The 22,177-nt window shown below is 42.3% G+C and overlaps 1 protein-coding gene across 3 annotated transcripts; it reads left to right on the top strand.

Annotated features, from left to right (window-relative positions):
- The first annotated feature begins 1,938 nt into the window (after nt 1-1,938).
- Nucleotides 1,939-21,760, top strand: LOC132144070 (E3 ubiquitin-protein ligase pellino homolog 1-like). 3 transcript variants are annotated; one of them, XM_059554805.1, is made up of 7 exons: nt 1,939-2,068; nt 15,274-15,452; nt 15,546-15,675; nt 15,999-16,100; nt 16,876-17,073; nt 18,613-18,801; nt 20,993-21,760. In XM_059554805.1, the coding sequence occupies exons 2-7, from the start codon at nt 15,382-15,384 to the stop codon at nt 21,578-21,580; spliced, it is 1,278 nt and encodes a 425-aa protein (XP_059410788.1). In that variant the 5' UTR covers nt 1,939-2,068; nt 15,274-15,381; the 3' UTR covers nt 21,581-21,760. The 3 variants fall into 3 exon arrangements, with proteins under 3 accessions (XP_059410788.1, XP_059410786.1, XP_059410787.1); XM_059554803.1 differs by lacking the exon at nt 1,939-2,068 and adding an exon at nt 5,564-5,711; XM_059554804.1 differs by lacking the exon at nt 1,939-2,068 and adding an exon at nt 14,061-15,019.
- The last annotated feature ends 417 nt before the right edge of the window (nt 21,761-22,177 follow it).

Below are 22,177 nucleotides of genomic sequence, written 5' to 3'. Positions count from 1 at the left end.
CGTCTGAGAGCCCGAAGACCACGGGCATCCAATAAAGGTCTCCGGCCTTGTCCCTTACGCACAGAGATTTCTCCAGTTTCTCTGAATCTTTTGATGATGTTATGCACTGTAGATGATGAGATTTGCAAAGCCTTTGCAATTTGACGTTGAGGAACATTGTTTTTAAAGTTTTCCACAATTTTTTTACGCAGTCTTTCACAGATTGGAGAGCCTCTGCCCATCTTTACTTCTGAGAGACTCGGCTTCTCTAAGACAAAGCTTTTATAGCTAATCATGTTACAGACCTGATATCAATTAACTTAATTAATCACTAGATGTTCTCCCAGCTGAATCTTTTCAAAACTGCTTGCTTTTTTAGCCATTTGTTGCCCCCGTGCCAACTTTTTTGAGACCTGTAGCAGGCATTAAATTTTAAATGAGCTATTTAAGTGGATAAAAGTGTAAAATTTCTCAGTTTAAACATTTGCTACGTTATCTATGTTCTATTGTGAATAAAATATTGGCTCATGTGATTTGAAATTCCTTTAGTTTTCATTTTATTAAAATTTAAAAAACGTCCCAACTTTTCCGGAATTTTATATCTCATGAATATACAGCAGACAGATTCCATAATAACTCATCTTTAACTATTACTCATGTATGCCGACGGAGGACTTTGGCATTTTTACACAGTATTATCACACATATTTTGGCTGTTGTGATGTTCACAGGACTGATATAAACTGTCTGTCTGAATCAAGGTGAAGGTAGCACCACACAGCCACACACGTGTTGTGTTGTGAGGGTATATACAGCAGGGGGCGGTCTAGAGCAACACTTTACTTTCTGCCTTTACCTGAATACTACTGAAACACCTCATCTATCTATCTATCTATCTATCTATCTATCTATCTATCTATCTATCTATCTATCTATCTATCTATCTATCTATCTATCTATCTATCTATCTGTCTGTCTGTCTGTCCGTCCATCCATTCGTCCGTCATCCGTCCATCCATTTATTAGTCTACCTGTCTACTTTTTTTTTATAAAAGAAAATTATAAAAATAGTATATTATTATATCATATTATTACAGCCACAGAGTCCAGGATGGTCTCTCAGCTTGACCGACAGTGCAACCTCAACCAGAATCTCTCTCAAAAAAATCTGATTTCCAAACATCTCCTCGTTGTGTTTGTTTCCAACAACCTGTTGCCTCATTCAAGTTTAAAAGTGTGGCAGTTTTAGTTGAATCCTTTGTAAAGAGAGTAAGCGAATCATAAAGCTCTGCTGTGTCATTGTGGATTGTGCCATGCCTATGGTGCACGACTGGTTTGAGAATACATAGACTCAAGAAGACTGCATGTAAACAACACACTAATGTGTTACACAGACAAAGACTTCTAATGCAATATCTATCTTTTCTATCTCCTACACCCAGCTATAACACACACACACACACACACACACACACACTCACACACTCAGACATCAGGACTCCAGCCGAGCAGTCCTTTTGTTTCCCTCCCCAGTCTAAGTTCAGGGTATTTAAAACACAGTGTAAACACACTTATACTCATGGCAACTGTCTCCATGACAGCATGACAACAAGTCCTTGGCAGCTGGTGTAACTTAATATTTGCGTTGCGTTAGCATAACATTTTCATTATGTAAGGCCGAGGCAGAGAGGCGGCGCACATTATTGAAGTTCAGGGCAGTCGGCGCGGGACGGTTGCTATGTTGGTGTGTGTTGAGTTGCAACTGTGGCAACAAACCCATGCTGAAGTACTTCCTTAAGAGGAACATCTGGTGAAAAAAATGTCCCCGGGGCGTGATGTGCTCTGAGAGAGAGAGAGAGAGAGAGAGAGAGAGAGAGAGGAGTGGGCTGGGCAGACAGACAGACAGACAGACAGACAGATATGACACAGAACAGATGCAGGTTATTGCCTGTGCCAGGCTCATGGCTTTGCCTCCGGCAGACGGATGAGGAAAGTGTTTGAATGCTGTTGCTGTGTGTTGGAATCTGACTCACTTTACAGGGTAATTTGGGAATTGCTTATTCTGAAGAGAGACTAAAGGTTAAACTGTGTGAGTAAACGCATGGCTTTCCCTGTTTATGTTTGTGTGGACTACACCCATGACTACACCTGTGTCGATTCAACACACCACATTGACACTCTATCATTGCATGGCAAACACTCGCTAAGTCAAACATGTATTTATGGGTTGCCGTCGGGCTGAGCAACAATGATGTCACCCTGGGATTTTATATACCCACATTTTAAGACCTGTTCTATTTCATTATCTTCTTTTCTATTCTGTATTGCTATTTTTTTTACTCTAATCAGTTGCACTTTTATTATATCTTATGCTATTATGTGCCACATTCTATTCTGTTCTAGGCTAGTCAGTTTCTTCTAATTGAGTCAAATTTCTATTCTATTCTATTCCAGTCCAGTCCAGTCTAGTCTAGTCTAGTCTAGTCTAGTCTAGTCTAGTCTGTTTCTTCTAGTCAAGTCTAATTTCTATTCTATTCTATTCCAGTCCCGTCCAGTCTAGTCTAGTCTAGTCTAGTCTAGTCTAGTCTATTTCTTCTAGTCAAGTCTAATTTACATTATATTCTATTCTATATTATTATGGCATATTATGCTACAATCTATTATTGTCACACCCCTGGACTCTTTTATGTGTGTTTTTGCCCCTGTGTCCCAGTTTCTGTCTCTCGTGTTTGGTTTGATTAGTTCCCAGGTGTGTCTAGTTTCTTCCCCATGTGTTCCATGTCCGTGTTAATTAAGTTACTTCATGCACCTGTCTGCTCTTCGTTATCCTGTCTTTAAATACCCATGTCTGTTCAGTCCATGTTTGTCGGGTCTACAAACCACATGTGTGTGTCTTCCTCAGTGTTCCATGTTGGATATATCCTGTGTTGGAGTAATAAAGTCTTATTTCACTTATCTTTGGCTTCGTGTTCCTTCCGGGCAGTGTGACAGAAGTCCCGACCTAAAAAAAGTTAAATTTTCGTGTCAACCCTCTGTTTTCTTTCTGGTTTTCCTCAGTCCTTTTTCTTCGCCCCAAATTCCTCCTCCTCATTCTCTTGAGGACCATACGTGAATGTTACTATGCTAGTTAACATCAACAGCTACCCGGATGACGCATTCCGCGCTTTCTATAATGCCAGCCTGAACACAGTGTGCAGAGCGTTGTCGTCCAAAAATGGTCCTCTGGAGGAATTCGCCGCCTTTGTGGAGTGGACTCTGGCGAGAAACGGGTCGCTGCTTACCATCTGCCCTGTGGAGGATATCCACTCCCGACCCAGAGCTCAGCCAATCATCTCCCCACAGTACGGAGCATAAACCCGAGCCCACCAGTGATGGAGAACCAGAGCACAACCCATCAGATCAGATGCAAGAGCCGGCAACAATGCCCACCACGAGGTAGCAAGTCCTGGACGGTGTGAGTGTGGAATGGAGCTATGCCCCTGCATATAGAATGCCAAATGGGTCAAAATGAGGAGGAGGATCTCATAGACTGTGAATCGGTACTGGAAGTTGCACTGCTACCTCTCCTCTCTCCGTCTCCGCTGGTCCCCTCCAGCCCTCCTTGGTTTCCTCATCCAGCCCTGAGGGGGCTTCCAATTCTCCAGTGCATGATCCCCAGTTAAGCCCAGGGTGGGCTCCCGATCCCCAGTTAAGCCCAGGGACGGCCCCAGAGCTTTCTCCAGCCCCAGAGCTCTCTCCAGTGTTGGCTCCAGTCCCAGAGCTCACCCCAGTGCCTGTTCCTAGAAGGTGTCTCCAGTGCCTGTGACTCCGAAATGCCCGCCCTCCCATCTGCTCCTGCCTCCTCCACTGCTGTCATCTGGCAGCCCCTCTGCTCGCCCTCAGCCCTCCATTGCAGTGCGAGCTCCACCGGACTGCCATCCTCCAGCATGGCCAGAGTCTCCCTCACCTCCACCTTCAGCCTCCAAGGCCTGGACTCCATCTCCGCCCGTTGACCCGTCAGCTCCACCATGGCTCCTAGCTCCCTCCTCTCCACCATGGCCCGGCAGTCCACAAGCTCTGCCTGGCTCCCTCGTCCCTCCGGCTCCACCTTGATCTGGCGTCAACCATCCTATGCCTCAGGACTCCACTGCTCTGGCTTCGCCTCGTCCCTCAGGCTCCTTCATCCCCTTGGCTCCACCTCAGTCCTCTGTCGCTCTGGGTCCACTGCGGCCTTCCAGATCCACATCCCTGCGTCGGTTGCCAGAGCCATCAGTTCCGCCTAGGACTTCCGGATCCTCCCCATCACCCTGGCTCTTCAGCTCTCCGTCTCTGCCTCGGGCTCCTCCTCCACCTGCTCTGCTGCCGTGGGCGGCCTCCTCCATGGTTCCTCCCCCGTCGGCTCCACCTTGGGCCATTATGGCTGTGGCCTGGGTCCTGCTGGGCTCCTCCTACTCCAGATTCCTCCTGTCTCCTCCCTGACTCCTTCCTCCATGGTCCCTGTCTGCTCCCCCCTCCTGAAAGTCCGTTCTTCACTGGAACCTCCTCCCAAGTTACCACCCCTTCTCTCTCCCCCTCCCCCTCTGTTTCTACGGTGCGAGGACGCACCTACTGGGAGGGGAGAATAGTATCACACCCCTGGACTTTTTTTTTGCCCCTGTGACCCAGTTTCTGTCTCCTGGGTTTGGTTTGATTAGTTCCCAGGTGTGTCTAGTTTCTTCCCCATGTGTTCCATGTTCCCGTTCATTAAGTTACTCCATGCACCTGTCTGCTCTTCGTTATCCTGTCTTTAAATACCCATGTCTGTTCAGTCCATGTTTGTTGGGTCTACAAACCACATGTGTCTTCCTCAGTGTTCCATGTTGGATATATCCTGTGTTGGAGTAATAAAGTCTTATTTCTATTATCCTCGGCTCCATGTTCCTTCCGGGCAGTGTCGTGTCACAATTATATTGTATGCTACTATATATATGCCACATTCTATACTATTCTATTGTGTTCCATTCTAGTTTATTCTTGTCTAGTCTGTTTCTTCAAATCAAGTTGAATTTCTGTTCTATTATGCTATCCCATAATACTATTATATGCTTATTTGTTCCAATCTAGTCTATTTCAGTCTGTTATATTCTATCCTGTTATACTTTATATATATCTTGTGCTTTTAAATGCCACATTCCCTGCCTTTTACTTTCTATTATATTCCAGTACATTCACATTGTAGTACATTATAGCTTTGTTCTTTTGAGTTATTTTATATTCCATTCTATTCATGATTTTATATATATATATATATATATATATATATATATATATATATATATATATATGTGTGTGTGAAAATGTGTGAAATTGCTAACCTAGTATAATGTTGTTTATGCAGTGCTATTCTTATTCTTATTATTAATGAAGGTCACTAACAAAACTTTTTTTTTGGTTAACTGCTATTAATCCAAAAGTAAAGGGGTGATATTTAAGGACTAATGGGCGGACTTCATTATCCATAACCCCTCGCGGTGCGCTCTGTGACGTCATCTCTCACGCTTTGTGGACACAGACGCGATTCTGGAGAGCTGTCAGTGCACGGAGACTGCGTGCACATTCTTCACTCCTTACAGGATAATTTTTTTTTCTGCCATTTTATCCGACAAACAGAACGACTGTTGTTACATATTTCCGACCACTCCCGAGTCAGTCCACCTGGAGTTTCTTTAGTTTGGCGCATATCTGAGAAGGAACACTAAAAAGTCTTATTAGAGGTAAGCTGTTACCTTTAGTGAATGGAAATTAAAGCACTCTAAGTCAGCCCAGGCACATTTAATTTTAGTTTATATCTATTATGAAAACCTTTGCAATAAGTTTGCAAAATGAATTTGACCTCCGAATTTGACTAACTTTTGTTAGTCTACGAAATAAATAATTCTCTATACGTGCTGAATGTGATTAATCTATGAATTAAATGAAAAATTCGTTAAGCATATATTCTCATATTTATATTTAGTGTCTGCTTTATTTTTTTCTGTGTCTTGTTTATTCATTCATATGTTTACCGTTTGTTGTGAGAAGGTATGCTTTGGATGTCATTAAACCGTCACTGATTGATCAGCAGCGTTGATTGACTGACAGCTGTCAGCATATTTGTAATGATATCCCATCTCGAAATTTTTCATGTTCTAGGAATGTTTTCAGTGGTAAGTTTTATTTAAATTACCAGAATGTTCTGCTAAAAGGTAGGACAAAATTCTCTAAAAACATTCTAAAAATGTTTATTGATAACATTGTTTACAAAAATTATTCTCTAACATTCTAATAAAGCTTCCCATCACACTAGATGTGGGCTGACATTGCTCAGAAATCAAATGTTGATTGAAATTAAAAACCCAACCTCTGTTTCATGTCAAGCTCCAGCATAAATAACATTACCAGCTTCACTTATAAACCAGATTGACTTTATTTTATTTCTGAAATACATTTACATGTTAGATTAAGATTAACAGAGGTTTAGATGTTGATGTTTTATTGAAAATAATAGTTTGGTTTGACGTAACCATTATGATGATCAGTAGTTAGGCAGCTTGACTCAAACTTTTCAATGCTAGTTTTTACTTGGTTGTTGTAACTATGTTTGTTACGGCAAAAACAGTGAGAAAAAAATGTGATCAGGAGATGTTGGCTACTTGCTGATGTTAAAGATATCGTCATGTAGTGATCTGATCAACTGATCTCATCTAGAGTATATTCTGTTAGTTTTATATTAGTGATTATTGTAAGTGTTTTTCAACAGCATAAGATCCAGCAGTATTTTAATCAGATAACCTGTATTTCGGTCTGAACTTTTTTAAATCACATTGTTCATAAATCACTTTGAAATACTGAATTTTTTGACACACACATATATCAAGAATTAGTGTATAAATCTCAACAATGTTGACATGCTTCATGCCACAATGCATTCTGTGAGACATGAGTTTTGTATGATTCACCCACAATACATTACAGCGTGAAGAATGTCACCACTGTTGAGATTCATACACTGATTCTTGATGTTTGTGTGACAAAGAAGGGCTATTTTTTAAATCCTCGAAATTATTTGGATAAAATTCTGCTGGTTCTCAGTCTGTTAACCCATTGAGCTGCTATAATAAATGGTGTGCAGCTAATACCATAGATTTGACTGTATGAAATCAGACCACTACATGATGCAAGCAACTAGCATCATCCGATCCCCTGTTCTCATGCTGTATTTGCCATAACAAACATAGCTACAGCAGCAAGAGAAAAATATTGAAAAGTCAAGTGTCAAATTGACCAACTAAAGCTGACACTGATCACCATAATGGTGACATCAAACCAAACTATTTCTTTCAAACAGACAACAACATCAAACCTATGTTAATCTCAAAAATACATTTTGTTAATGTATGACAGTAAAGTCAATCTGGTTTATAATAAGTGAAGTTAAAAATAATATTTTTGGAGTTATTTATTGGTGTTGGCAAGGTTGGGTTTTTACCTTCAACCTGAGTCCACACACAATGTCCAATGGAAAGTTTCCCGTTTAAATCTTAATTAGAATGTTAGGGGATAATGTTCTAATAATGTTTTCGATAAACATATTTAGAATGTACCTTTTAGCAGAACATCCTGGGAACTAAAAATAACTGCCGCTGAAAACATTCCTAGAACATATATAATGTTCTCGGAACATTCTCGGAACGAAAACATTCCTAGTTGGGAGTCTGTGATTGTCAGCATTAATATCCGGTCAGGAAGTTCTCAGCTATGAATACTGCTGCTATACAATATAATGTGAATCAGTGCATTATCATGTTTCCTGAGTCTGAATAGGCTCTGGATCTTTATCCTTCTCTGCAGACTCGATCGTGCGTGGTGTGTATGCCACTACACTCTTAAAAATAAAGGTTCTTTACTGAAATCAATAGGTTTCACAAAGAACTTTTACCATCCATGGAACCTTCTCATTCCACAAAAGGTTATTTACAGTGATAAAAGGTTCTTTAGATTATTAAAATGTTCTTCACACAGGAAGAAAAATTTTCTTTTTAAAGAACTGTTCACTGAAAGGTTCTTTGGAGAACCAAAATTGCTGTGAAAGCCTCTTTTGGAACCTTTTTTTTAGGAGTGTAAAGTCTGTCATTTCTGAGGTTACAAAGTCGGTTTAAAAACATCTGACGATGAGAAAATGAGCACTACAAAAGTTTTTGTCGACAAAAACTGAGACATGGTGATACTAGCCATCACTGTCATCAATAAAGAAATAAAAAAAATAAATGTCAAACTTTTGAAGGAGAAAAGTAGTCTAATAAGCCTACAGCTTTCTCAGTTGAATAATGAAAACAGCTTGCACATATGCTTTCAGTATTTATTTTTTTAATTTACCATGTTTCGTTGAAAGAAAAAAACACTGAAATATTATTTTTTATTTATTTTTTTTGTTAGCAGGGCTATGTTGTTCTGTTATTTTGTGCAAACTCATACATGCTAAAATGCATAACAAACATTAAAATACATTTTTAAGTAATGAAAAAAAAAACAAGTAAATCAAAACACTACAAAAATAAAAAAGGATTTGTTTATTTTAAAAAACTGCTTAATTGGTCCAACAAAAATGTCACCAGTGATATTCAGTATCCTAAAAATCATGTTTATGTTGTTCTTGAACACACACACTGTCCCTTCACTGTTTCCATTCGGCTCTTTCCTTTTTGAGTTTTAGGATATATTTTCTGCTAATTATTCCATAATCATCAGTCTCCCCTGTATGTTTAATTCAGTGCAACTCAAACACTGTTCATATGCTGAATCTGCTAAGAGTACAGCTGCTCTCCAGACAAAACATTCTGCACTAAACTGAAGGACCAGCATGCATTGGGTCAAATTTTCAAAATCGTTAATGCACACCAATGGTTATGTAAAAATAGGAGGGACAAATGTACAAACTTCTGTGGTTGCTGTTCTGTTAAACACTGCGATCTTCTGTGGCCATATACTGTCTATCCTGAAAAGGGTTTTTGTGCAAAACATGACATTGATGAAAATATGCAAATGTTCCACGTTTGTTTATCATTTCATAACATATGAATAAATTAATAAAAAATAATTTACACAGAATCTGTACTGGAATTTCCTGAATATTTGGTTGTTTAATGAATCAGAATCAGAAATCACAACTAACTTTGCATTTACATTTATATATAAATCTGAGAAATGAAGCCTTTGCAGCTTAATCAAAACAAAGACTTCTCTCTATTGCACGGCTAAAATGCTGCCTAACAAACAAACTGTTTATTCTAACCGTCTCTCTCACACATACTATAGATGAAGTGAACTGTAGCTCTAAGTCGAGCGTGTGTTTAATCTCAGCATCAGCGTGAAGGTCGTGTGAGTGTGTGTTTATAGCATGTGTCACGAAAGATCCTGTGTTATTGGCAGTGAAGTCACTCTACGGCTCGTGAGCTGGTTGGGTGGGACTGAACAGAGCTGAGAGCCCAGCGTAGGGCTTTCAAAGTCAGATGTGGGGTGAATGAAGCTCTATGTCGAGCCACCTTCACACGGACAGCTTAGTCAGATCTCAGCATCAGAGCTTCAGCTGCTCTTAGCAGTCTGTTTGCTAAGGCTAGAGTCATTCTTGCTCATACTTTGGGATTTTGTCCCTCTCAATTTTAAATATAACTTAATTCTTAAATGTAACTATTGTTCCCCAAAAAGGGCCCTGAGGGTTAATAATTGAATTTAAGAAGTTTATTTTGCTTAACTGTGCACAGTGCAAGGAAAATAACTGTGGCTGTTTGCATTAAACAAAGGCTTTAAATAAAAACCAAGCAGTTACTTCACTTAACTTTTGTTTCTTAAAGGTTCGTAGTAGTGTGTCAAATAATTAATCTGGATTAATTGCATACAAAATAAAAGTTTTTGTTTGCATAATATCTACTGTATATAAATGTCACTCTATCATTACTTGCAGTTACTTTTATAAGTGATCAGTCTTGTGATTTCTTTACCTGGTGGATGATTACATAACACCCTAGCAACCAGACTGAACCCCCCAGCAACTATGTTTGTCTTTATCCTTTACGTCTCTCCACCCCAAAAATCTGTGCTAAACATGCAGGCTTGTATGTATATGTGTGTGTTTCAATCCTCATAAATCACTCATAAATCACAGCTCATCATTAGCAAGCGTTCCCATGCATACTTCAAAGAGCATAAACTGGGAGAGGTGTGTGTCCTGCATCACCCGGTGTATAATGGGTCGCTGTGGAAACACTACGGTGTGTTGTAGCCAGCTGGCAAGAGTGCAAATTTCTTCTGTATGTGAGTAAATGTCTGGCATGGATACAGGGACGAGGCCAGGATGTGACACACACACACACACACACACGCTGCCCTTAGGGCTGACAGTATCTGTCCTTAAGAAACATATCTGGCTTTGTGTGGTTAGTGTGTGTGTGTGTGTGTGTGTGTGCATGTGTGTGTGTGTGTGTGTGTGTGTCAGGCAGGAATGGGGTGAGAAGATTATTCACACTATGTCAGAGTCGTCCTGTCAGTGCTTCAAGCCCAGATCAGATATCTATCCTGCTCAAGAGAGCTCCCTCTGGGTCATTCATACAGACCCACATGAAAGACAGCAAGCGGCTGAAGGTTTGTACGTTTACACACAGGTGTGGTGTTGCTAGCCATCCAATTGCTAAAAAAAAAGTCATGCACAGATTCATTACACTTCTGCAGTACTCAATATACAAAGTAGTTTTCTTTATGGATTTTGTGCTTGTGTTGATGCTTGTTAAGTGATTTATACCTGTTTGTTTGTTGGTCAGTTCTTGTATTTATGTTAGATTATTTTTGTCGATTTGTACTTGTGTGTTTTTTTTATTGCTTATTTTCATTTGTTGGTTTGTAATTTTTCCATTTTCTTTTTGCAGTTGTGTTTGTTCTGTTTTTTTTTTGTTTGCTGCTGCTGCTTTATATTTTAATTTGTTTCTTGTTTTCAGTTGTTTTCCAGTTTGTTGAGCTGTGTTGGTGTGTGTTTGTTGATTTTGAGTTACTAATTTTGAGTTTTTTAATTTATACATTTGTAAGCTTGTCACTTTATGTTTTTATTTAAGTTTTGTTTTTATCTGCTGTTTTCTGTTTGTTACGTTACACTTATTTTTGTTTGTTTGTTGCTTTGCACTTGCATTTGTTTGTAGAATTGTTCTTGTGTTTGTTTGTGTCTTGTTTTGTATTTTTTTTATATGTCTGTTGCTTTGCACTTGGATTTATTTGTAGATTTGTTCTTGTGTTTGTTTTGGCATTTTTCCACTGTATGGTATGGCAAGGTACGGTTTGATACGGCACGGTTCACTTTTGTGGGGTTTTCCACTGGGTACAGTTCCTGTTACCTGGTATTTTTTAGTACCATCTCGGTTGAGTTTCCAATTAAACTGTACTGTTACCAAAATGTAAGGTGTAAACTCTGCTGATCATGGATTGGCCAGAGAAAATTGTCACTACCTGCGTCACTGAACATGTGACACAAACACAAAAGTAAAATATAAAAACAAATCAGCACAGGCAGCAAAGGATCTGTTCAGAACGAGCGAAAAATTTTTAACAACCAAAAACAGCCTCTTGTTGATAGCAGAGGAGCGGATCTAACGAGAGTTTGATGGGGCAACGCGGAATGAAAAAGTACTTTTTAGGAGTCGTGGCAGTAAAGGCAGTGCAACTATAACATCTGACGCTTTTATCCAAAGCGACTTACAATTGCTATATATGTCAGAGGTCGCACGCCTCTGGAGTAACTAGGGGTTAAGTGTCTTGCTCAGGGACACATTGGTGGGATTCAAACCCGGGTCTCACACACCTAAGACGTGTGTCTTATCCACTGCGCCAACACCACCCCAACAACATGTGAATAATCCCGCCCACTCTAAAGCTATACTAAACGGCAGTGGAAATGCAAATCATCCCTAGCCAAGCTGTACTATACTGAGCCGTGCCGAGCTGAGTCTACCACACAGTAGAAAAGCGTCATTTGTTTCTTGTTTTGTTTGACGCGGGAGCGAGCTCTGGAGCTGGAGGCGACGCTGGAGCAAGCTCTGGGGCTGGGGCCAACACTGGAGCGAGCTGGAGCGAGCTGCTGGATCGAGCTCTGGGGCTGGAGGCGACGCTGGAGCGAGCTCTGTAGCTGGAGGCGACGCTGGAGCAAGCTCTGGAGCTGGGGCCAACACTGGAGCGAGCTGGAGCGACCTGCTGGAGCGAGCTCTGGGGCTGGAGGCGACACTGGAGCGAGCTCTGGGGCTGGAGCCGACGATGGAGCGCGCTATGGGGCTGGAGCTGATGCTGGAGCGAGCTCTGGGGCTGGAGCCGACACTAGAGCGAGCTCTGGGGCTGGATCCGACAGTGAAACGAGCTCTGGGTCTGGAGCCGATGCTGGAGCGAGCTCTGGAGCTGGAGCTGACACTGGAGCGAGCTCTGGAGCTGGAGCCAACGCTGGAGCAAGCTCTGGGGCTGGAGCCAACACTGGAGCAAGCTGGAGCGAGCTGCTGGAGCGAGCTCTGGGGCTGGAGGCGACACTGGAGCGAGCTCTGGGGCTGGAGCCGACGCAGGAGCGAGCTCTGGGGCTGGAGCCGATGCTGGAGCGAGCTCTGGGGCTGGAGCTGATGCTGGAGCGAGCTCTGGGGCTGGAGCCGACACTAGAGCGAGCTCTGGGGCTGGAGCCGACAGTGGAGCGAGCTCTGGGTCTGGAGCCGATGCTGGAGCGAGCTCTGGAGCTGGGGCCAACACTGGAGCGAGCTGGAGCGAGCTGCTGGAGCGAGCTCTGGGGCTGGAGGCGACACTGGAGCGAGCTCTGGGGCTGGAGCCGACGCTGGAGCGCGCTATGGGGCTGGAGCTGATGCTGGAGCGAGCTCTGGGGCTGGAGCCGACACAAGAGCGAGCTCTGGGGCTGGAGCCGACAGTGGAGCGAGCTCTGGAGCTGGAGCCAACGCTGGAGCGAGCTCTGGGGCTGGAGCCGACAGTGGAGCGAGCTCTGGGTCTGGAGCCGACGCTGGAGCAAGCTTTGGAGCTGGGGCCAACACTGGAGCGAGCTGGAGCGAGCTGCTGGAGCGAGCTGCTGGAGCGAGCTCTGGGGCTGGAGGCGACACTGGAGCGAGCTCTGGGGCTGGAGCCGACGCTGGAGCGCGCTATGGGGCTGGAGCTGATGCTGGAGCGAGCTCTGGGGCTGGAGCCGACACTAGAGCGAGCTCTGGGGCTGGAGCCGACAGTGGAGCGAGCTCTGGGTCTGGAGCCGATGCTGGAGCGAGCTCTGGAGCTGGAGCTGACACTGGAGCGAGCTCTGGAGCTGGAGCCAACGCTGGAGCAAGCTCTGGGGCTGGAGCCTACACTGGAGCGAGCTGGAGCGAGCTGCTGGAGCGAGCTCTGGGGCTGGAGGCGACACTGGAGCGAGCTCTGGGGCTGGAGCCGACGCAGGAGCGAGCTCTGGGGCTGGAGCCGATGCTGGAGCGAGCTCTGGGGCTGGAGCTGATGCTGGAGCGAGCTCTGGGGCTGGAGCCGACACTAGAGCGAGCTCTGGGGCTGGAGCCGACAGTGGAGCGAGCTCTGGGTCTGGAGCCGATGCTGGAGCGAGCTCTGGAGCTGGAGCTGACACTGGAGCGAGCTCTGGAGCTGGAGCCAACGCTGGAGCAAGCTCTGAGGCTGGAGCCAACACTGGAGCGAGCTGGAGCGAGCTGCTGGAGCGAGCTCTGGGGCTGGAGGCGACACTGGAGCGAGCTCTGGGGCTGGAGCCGACGCTGGAGCGCGCTATGGGGCTGGAGCTGATGCTGGAGCGAGCTCTGGGGCTGGAGCCGACACTAGAGCGAGCTCTGGGGCTGGATCCGACAGTGGAGCGAGCTCTGGGGCTGGAGCCGATGCTGGAGCGAGCTCTGGAGCTGGAGCTGACGCTGGAGCGAGCTCTGGAGCCAACGCTGGAGCAAGCTCTGGGGCTGGAGCCAACACTGGAGCGAGCTGGAGCGAGCTCTGGGGCTGGAGGCGACACTGGAGCGAGCTCTGGGGCTGGGGCCAACACTGGAGCGAGCTGGAGCGAGCTGCTGGAGCGAGCTCTGGGGCTGGAGCCGACGCTGGAGCGAGCTCTGGGGCTGGAGCGGACAGTGGAGCGAGCTCTGGGGCTGGAGCCGACAGTGGAGCCAGCTCTGGGGCTGAAGCCGACACTGGACCAAGCTCTGGGGTTGGAGCCAACAGTGGACCGGGATCAGGGGCTGGGGCCGACAGTGGAGCAAGCTCTGAAGGAGCGGGCACTGGAGGGCACTCTGGAAGGCACTTGGAGGTACTTGGAGGTTCCTTAAGGTCATCATTCAAGGTCCGGTCATCTGTCACGCTTCTCAAGCAGGGAACAGGGAGACAAGGAATTCTTTAAATAACAGGCTTTATTGCTCCAAGAAAGACATTCAAGACCAGACTCCAAAGACAGGGAAACACAGGGTTTAGGTACAGAACTAAATGAAGAATAATATAGATAATTAAAGACACAGGGCTGGGGACTAATAAAAATTAGTTATTTAGAACTAAACAAGGACAGGAACAGGAATTCCAAATATGGTCACAAGAGGGAGGGAATTGGAACTTGTGTTAATTTGTAGAATTGTACTTGTGTTTGTTGCTTTATACTTGTATACATTTATTGTTGTTTTCTAGTTTTGTTTAAACTGATGGTTTTTCTTATGTCTTGATTTTGCATCTATGTTGACGTGTGTTTTTGTTTTGCACTTGTTTATCTCTGTTCATGCACATGAGAGATTAAAGTTCTGTCATCTGAGGCTGTGTGAGTTGTTGTTGGGTTTTTTTGTGTGTGTCGGAAACAGCGATGTCTGTCGCCTGCTATTTTTATGTTTGTGGTTTCATCGCGTGCCAGCGCCAACTTTTTGTGACCGTTTGACCCTGACAGAGCAAAACAGTACTGATGACAACCCACACTGAGAGGAAGTGAAACCATCTTGGTGATATTTGGAGATGACCACCTCCGTTATTTCATTACTTGCTTGTATGATATCGAATGTGTCTCTTCTGGGTAATATTCCCTTTCTATAACTTTTATTTGCTTGTTGCAGGGTTTTTATTTGCACTGTAGTCTCAGTGGTGCCACCATACAGGTGGGAATAAGATTAACATCTTTAGATTTTGTGCTGCTTTCAGAGGCGTATGGTAGGAGGAGAGCAAACTAATCACTGGATCACAGACATGATCAGAGACATCTGTCGCTTAGTCATTCGTTTAGTGCCACAAATTAGTGTAACCGGCTTTTGTTGTGTTTTTCATTTGCAGATGTCTTTTGGTGAGCCCATGATGGTGGAGCATTGAGGATACAAGATCAAGAAGGGAAGTCAGAAATATTTCAGAGAAAGAGTTTGAGCTGTAGACCAGACCAGAGTGATGTTTGCCCCTGAACAGGAGCTTCTGAGCTCTTCCAAACCCATCAAATACGGAGAGATCATCATCCTCGGGTAAGAATGACTCCTCTTTCTCAATCAGATTTACATTTATGATTAGTAAGACTTACTAGTTCAGCATTGAGTACTAATGTTTTGTTTCCACAGCTACAACGGCTCCCTACCGAAAGGAGACCGGGGAAGAAGAAGGAGTCGTTTTGCTCTTTTTAAGAGACCCAAAGCCAGTGGAGTCATACCCAGCACCGTCCACAGCACATGCAGTCTACAGACCGCCAAGGTACACGCCCAGTTTTCCGATAATCATTTTGTATATTTTTTTAAAAGTCTTTATTGTGGATTTACATATCACATTGTATTTTTTAAGGGCTTCTGCACAAGCCAAGTGTTTCAAAGTTTTTCCTTATCATTTGTCGTATCTGAAGCATGCGTAGCATGTGACCCATTTATCCAGAGTGACTTAACCCTAACATTTTATTGTCATCTGTTACTCCTGCATGTCTGAATATGATAAATGAACTGTAAGCTGATTTGACCGATGTAAATATTATGAACTGGCATGCTCTTGACGAGGGTTCTGGTGTGCATGTGGTGTTTCTGCAGGCCATCAGCAACAAAAATCAGCACAGTGTGTCGTATACGCTGTCCAGGGCCCAGACGGTAGTCGTGGAGTACACACACGACAGCACCACTGACATGTTTCAGGTATGTTTATGTTTCCTCAGGTAACTGTGTGTTTGCGCACAGATTTAGTGGGTGCATTTGTACTTGGATCTGGTTTGCATCCTTCAAATCGGTAAAGCACCTAAATGCAACACCAAAATTAGCTGAAACCGAAAATAAAGTTTATTTAATAATCACATTAATTTAATAATAAACATTCAAATAAAAATAATTATAAACATTTAAATTGCACATAAAGATGTTTTTATGTCAACTTCATTATAAAATCATGTTTCTACTCCAACATGAGTGATTGATGCATTTCAATAAATTGAAATCTTAATTCCTTCTAATGTTCATTCATGTTTATTTTGTACTATATCTAGTATAAAAGAAAAAGAGATGATCGCTTCCTGTGCCGCTTGAAATAAGGCACTACAGCGACCGGTCACGCTACATTAAAGAGCATCAAAACCACATTTATTGTTTGAATTGTGTGATAAAATGGACAGAACTAACTAAAAAAGGCACAGACTAAAAGATCTCTGAAGAAATGGAGATAAAATTATATTATCAATGCCTTCCGAAAACCAAAAATCCATTTTCAGTTTTGGAAATTTCGGTGCATTACTACTTTATGCTGAAAGTACATATAAATAAACTGCACAGTTAGTGGTGCAATATAAACACTTTCTAAACACTGAATGTTCTTCATCTCATTCATGCATGTCACTCTGTTTTTACTCTGTGTGTCACAGATTAGAGGTTCCCACACAATATTGCCTTAATCATTGCAGAAACCCTCTTTATTTTGCAGATCGGCAGGTCCACTGAAAGCCCCATTGATTTCGTGGTGTTGGACACGGTGCCTGGTTGTCACAACAAAAGTGGCACGATGTCATCTCAGAGCACTATATCACGATTCGCGTGTCGGATCATGTGTCAGAGAGCGCCGCCCTACACCGCGCACATCTACGCCGCTGGCTTCGACTCGTCCAAAAGCATCTTCCTGGGGGTGGGTCAAACACACTCTCTCCTCTCTAACAGTCTTTCATACTCATCCATCCATCCGTCCACTCCATGATGCTTTCATGTGTTCATCTGTCCACTATCACTCATCCTGGAGAGGCTGGAAATGAACAAGTGAGTGAGTGAATGAACTAATTCATGACGTGAGTAAACTACACTGCTGTTCGAAAGTTTGCGGTCTGTAAAAGTTTTTTTAAGGATATTTTAAAAATAGATAAACATTATGTGTTTACTGCCACTTTTGATCAATTTAGTGCATCCTAGATTAATAGAAGTATTAATTAATGAAATACAAAAATCTTACTGACCCCAAACATTTAAATGGTAGTCTGTGTGTATGAATGAATTAATTGGTGAATGAATTGTGGGAATGAGTGAATCGATAAATGAAGTGAGCAAACAAATGAAAGAATTAATGAATCTGTTAATGAACAAATGAATCAGTGAACGAATTGTGCGAATGAATGGATCAGTAAATTAAGTGAGCGAATGAATGAATCAGTGAACAAAGTGAGCGAATATATGAATCAGTGAACGAAGTGAGCAAATGAATGAATCAGTGAACAAAGTGAGCGAATGAATGAATCAGTGAACGAATTGAGCGAATGAATGAATCAGTGAACGAAGTGTGATTGAATGGATCAGTGAATGAAGTGAACGAATGAATGAATGAATCAGTGAACGAAGTGAGTGAATGAATGAATCAGTTAACTAAGTGAGTGAATGAATGAATCGGTGAATTAATGAATCAGTGAATGGATGAAACCAGTGAACAAAGTGAGCAAATGAATTAATCAGTGAACGAAGTGAGCGAATGAATGAATTAGTGATCGAAGTGAGTGAATAAAGGAATCAGTGAACGAAGTGACCAATTGAATGAATCAGTGAATTAATGATTCAGTGAATAAATTGAGCAAATTAATGAATCAGTGAATGAAGTGAGCAAATTAATCAGTGAACGAAGTTAGCGAATGAATGAATCAGTGAATAAAGTGAGTGAATGAATCAATCTGTGAATGAATGAATCAGTGAACAAAGTGAGTGAATGAATGAATCAGTGAACGAAGTGACCGAATGAATGAATCAGTGAATTAATGAATCAGTGAATAGATGAATCAGTGAACAAAGTGAGCAAATGAATGAATCAGTGAACGAAGTGAATGGATGAATGCAACAGTGAATTAAGTGAGCGAATGAATCAGTAAATTGAATGTGCGAATAAATGAATCAGTCCACGAAGTGAGAATCAATGAGAAAATGAATGAATCAGTGAATGAAGTGAGCAAACTAATGAATTGGTGAATGAATTGAGGGAATGAGTGAATCGATAAATGACTTGAGTGAACAAATTCATTGCTTCATGCATTGAAGGAAGAAATTAATCAGTAAATGAAGTGAGCAAACAAACGAAAGAATTAACCAATCTTAATGAATGAATGAATCAGTGAAAGAAGTGAGCGAAATGATATATCAGAAAATCGGTGAATCAACAAATGAATGGACAGGTTTCATCTTCTGTCCTCAGGAGCAAGCGGCGAAATGGTGGTGCTCTGACAGCCAGATGGACGGCCTGACCACCAACGGTGTATTAGTGATGCGACCGCAGCACGGCTTCACCTGCGAGTCCAGAGCAGGCTCCTGGAGAGAGATCTCAGTCTGCGGCAATGTCTTCACCCTCCGAGAGTCTCGGTCCGCTCAGAAACATGGAAAACCGGTGAGAGCTGACATTACACTTTAATAGACTAGCCATTTATCACACCACCAAATTTAGATCAAAGAATGACCAAGGCTTGATGAAATACCCCAAAACAAGGTCAAAACATTGCCATAGGGACAGATAAACACAAGGGTGGCATTTCCTTGTTTCCCAGCTTCGCCATGACAACTCTGATCGTGTGCTGGTACACACTTGTTTTAGTGCTTGACAATTCCCACTGGCCTTATCTGGAATCACACAAGTACTCACAGTTGCAGTGTGAAGAAGAATTTGTATATTTGTGTATCTTTACAATCAGCAAAGGCCCACGGGGACTGACTCAGTACATAGCTGGTGTGTTTGTGTGTTTGTGTATGTTGTGCGTGACATGACTCTCGCCCGACTGCACAGTTTGTTGTGTTGTTCAGATCTGGTCTCCATGGTGTCAGAGGTCCTGTCTGTAACCTTTTTTTCTCTCTGGATGCACAGTGTGTGAGAACGAGAGGTTATGAAATGACTGTCACTGGTAAACAACTCCAAATCTCAAAAACCTCTAAACCAGTTCCTCTCAGAAATGTGTTTCTCAATATCTGTTCTTTTAGATATACCTTTTTTATCATTATTTATTAGATTTTTTTATACATCGACTTTTTAGTAAACAAAGTTTTAGTAATCTTGTAGTGTTTTGGTCATTTTTTAAAAAAAAAATTATTACCTTTTATTGATTAGATGTATTTGTTTTCGTACTTAAAGTTAAAATAAAGAAATATTGCCTTGTTGCCTATATATATATATATATATATATATATATATATATATATATATATATATATATATATATATATATATATATATGTTGTTGTTTTCTTTAATCAAAATGTTTATTTTAGTTTAGTTCAGTTCTTGTTTATTTTAGTTTAGGTTTTAGTTAGCTGGAATATTGTTTTTTTCTTATTTAGGATTTTTTTGTGCATTTTGGCATTATTTCTATGTATAAAAACCACTACTATTTCCATGAGACTTACCTTTTAATAACTCTGTCGTGTTAACTCTAGTTTTGTGCTGTGAATTTTGCTAATGCAGTATTTCTGACAGCACACCTGTGTAAACTCATCTGTATGTTGGCGGTAGCTGTGTTTGGGGTCTCTCTGGTCGTGATTTGGCGATGTTGGGCAGGATTTGTGTGTCCTGGCAAACCTGAGGTGCAGTCTGCCCTCTAAATAGTGGATGTGGTTTGGACTTGTTTCATTCTGACTCTGTGTGTACTCACTGTAGATTACTGACTCGTGCAGAGCTGAGCAGTGTTTGAGAGCATCATCTACTGGACGCTTAGAGTCAGTGCAGATTGATCCTTTGATAACTCAAGTGAAAGAAACGACCTGTAGATGGTTATATTAGCCAGACACATTAATCGCTCAATATCTGACTGTTTTATGATTCTCCTGCTTTGATGATCAGCAGAGGTGGTTTTCCATTTTGACGGTTCCAAATGCTGGCCTTAATAATTGTGACAAAAAGTGAGTGACATGACAATACAGCGAACCATACTCAGAATTCATGCTCTGCATTTAACCCATCCAAAGAGCACACACAGACTCGAACTCACATCCTTTTGATTACAAGTCCAAATCTCTAACCATTAGGCCACGACTTAGTAGATGAAAAATATTTGTATTTTTAACATTACATAACATCTATATAAATAATATTTTGCTCCAATATTCAATATAATGAAACTTGAAATAATATTTTTTGATCATCATATATTTTGAGACCATTAAAATGGACTGTAGTTACAAACAGGGTTTGTTCATATCAATATATTCTATATATGTTCTATTCTAATACAATTATAAAATAAAAAATGCATATAATGAAAAAAAGTATATTATTATATTATACTTTTTTATTTTTATATAAAATCACCATTAAGTGAGCATTTAGTTTTTATAATTTTAATATGATTTCCAACCAAAGCTAACTTTTTGCACAAATCATGTTGCTCCATCAATATTTAATGATACAAAACAACATTGTTTTGATCATTTTATTTTGAGACTATTTATTTTAGACAAAAATACAAACATTTTAGTTACCAAAATCACACAAAAATGCTGCAAAAATATTTAAAATAAATCTAAATATATAAGTTATAGTGAAGTGATCAGTGGCATTAATTATGTTGTTCTGTTTCTGTCTCTCTCTGTAGCTGGTGAATGAGTGTCACGAGCTGGTGGATGGAACTTTAATCGATCTGTGCGGTGCGACTCTTCTGTGGCGTTCGGCGGAGGGTCTGTCACACACACCGACCCCCAAACACCTGGAGGTGCTGTGGAGGGAGCTGAACGCGGCGCGGCCCCAGTGTCACGTGGGCCTGCACACCCTGGCCTTCCCCAGCCTGGAGCGCCCCGACCACCAGCTCTGGGCCTACCTGAGCTGCGGCCACGTGCACGGACAGCACAGCTGGAGGGGCTCCTTCAAGGAGGACGAGTCCCAGAGTGGAGAGGAGCCGGGGCTGGAGCAGGGCGAGTGTGAGTGCCCGCTGTGCTGCACCCGGGGCCTGTACGTGCCTTTGAAGCTGGGCCTTGAGTCGGGCTTCTACCTGGACTCCGCGCCCCCCACGCACGCTTTCAGCCCCTGTGGACACGTGTGCTCGGAGCGCACTGCCACCTTCTGGAGCAGACAGCTGCTGCCACAAGGCACTCAACGCCTCTGTCCCGCCTGCCCCTTCTGCATGCAGCCGCTCACCCGCCACAGAAAGAGCGTCAGGCTCATCTTTCAGGGGTCACTGGACTGAGTGTGTGTGGCTGCATCACTAATCACCAGCTACAGCCTTAAAGGGTTACTCCACCCAAAAATGGATTTAACCCATGCTTCACTCACCCTCAAGGCATCCCAGGTGTAAATGACTTTCTTCTTTCAGACCAATCCAATCAGAGTCATATGTGGAGCACAAAACCAGTCTTAAGTAGCAGGGGAATATTTGTAATACACTGTATGGGTCAAAATGATACATTTTTCTTTTATGGCAAAAATCTTTTAGGATATTAAGTAAAGATCATTTTCCATTGAGATATTTAGATAATTCCCTACCATGAATATATCAAAACTTCATTTGAGATTAGTAATATGCATTACAAAGAACTTCATTTGCTCAACTTCAAAGGCTGTGTTCTCAACTTTTTTTTTTTTGCACCCTCAGATTTCAGATTTACAGTTAGTCGATCTCGGCCAAATATTGTCCGATCCTAAAAAAAAACATGCATCAATGGAAAGCTTGTTTATTCAGCTGATGATGTAAAATTACAAAAATTACAAAAAATGTGTCCAATTTCACATTCAATAAAGTGTATTAGTAGTGTAGTGTAGGGGATAGTGGATGGGGGTATAGGGG

The sequence above is a fragment of the Carassius carassius genome, chromosome 7, assembly GCF_963082965.1.
Source record: "Carassius carassius chromosome 7, fCarCar2.1, whole genome shotgun sequence".
Taxonomy (NCBI): Eukaryota; Metazoa; Chordata; class Actinopteri; order Cypriniformes; family Cyprinidae; genus Carassius; species Carassius carassius.
This window is presented reverse-complemented; position numbering and strand designations above follow the sequence as displayed.

Coding starts and splice junctions, on each gene's coding strand:
- LOC132144070 (XM_059554805.1), top strand. CDS start 15,382: ATGTTTGCCCCTGAACAGGAGCTTCTGAGCTCTTCCAAACCCATCAAA. Junction 15,676..15,998: donor GCAGTCTACAGACCGCCAAG/GTACACGCCCAG, acceptor GTGTTTCTGCAG/GCCATCAGCAACAAAAATCA. Junction 16,101..16,875: donor GCACCACTGACATGTTTCAG/GTATGTTTATGT, acceptor TTTATTTTGCAG/ATCGGCAGGTCCACTGAAAG.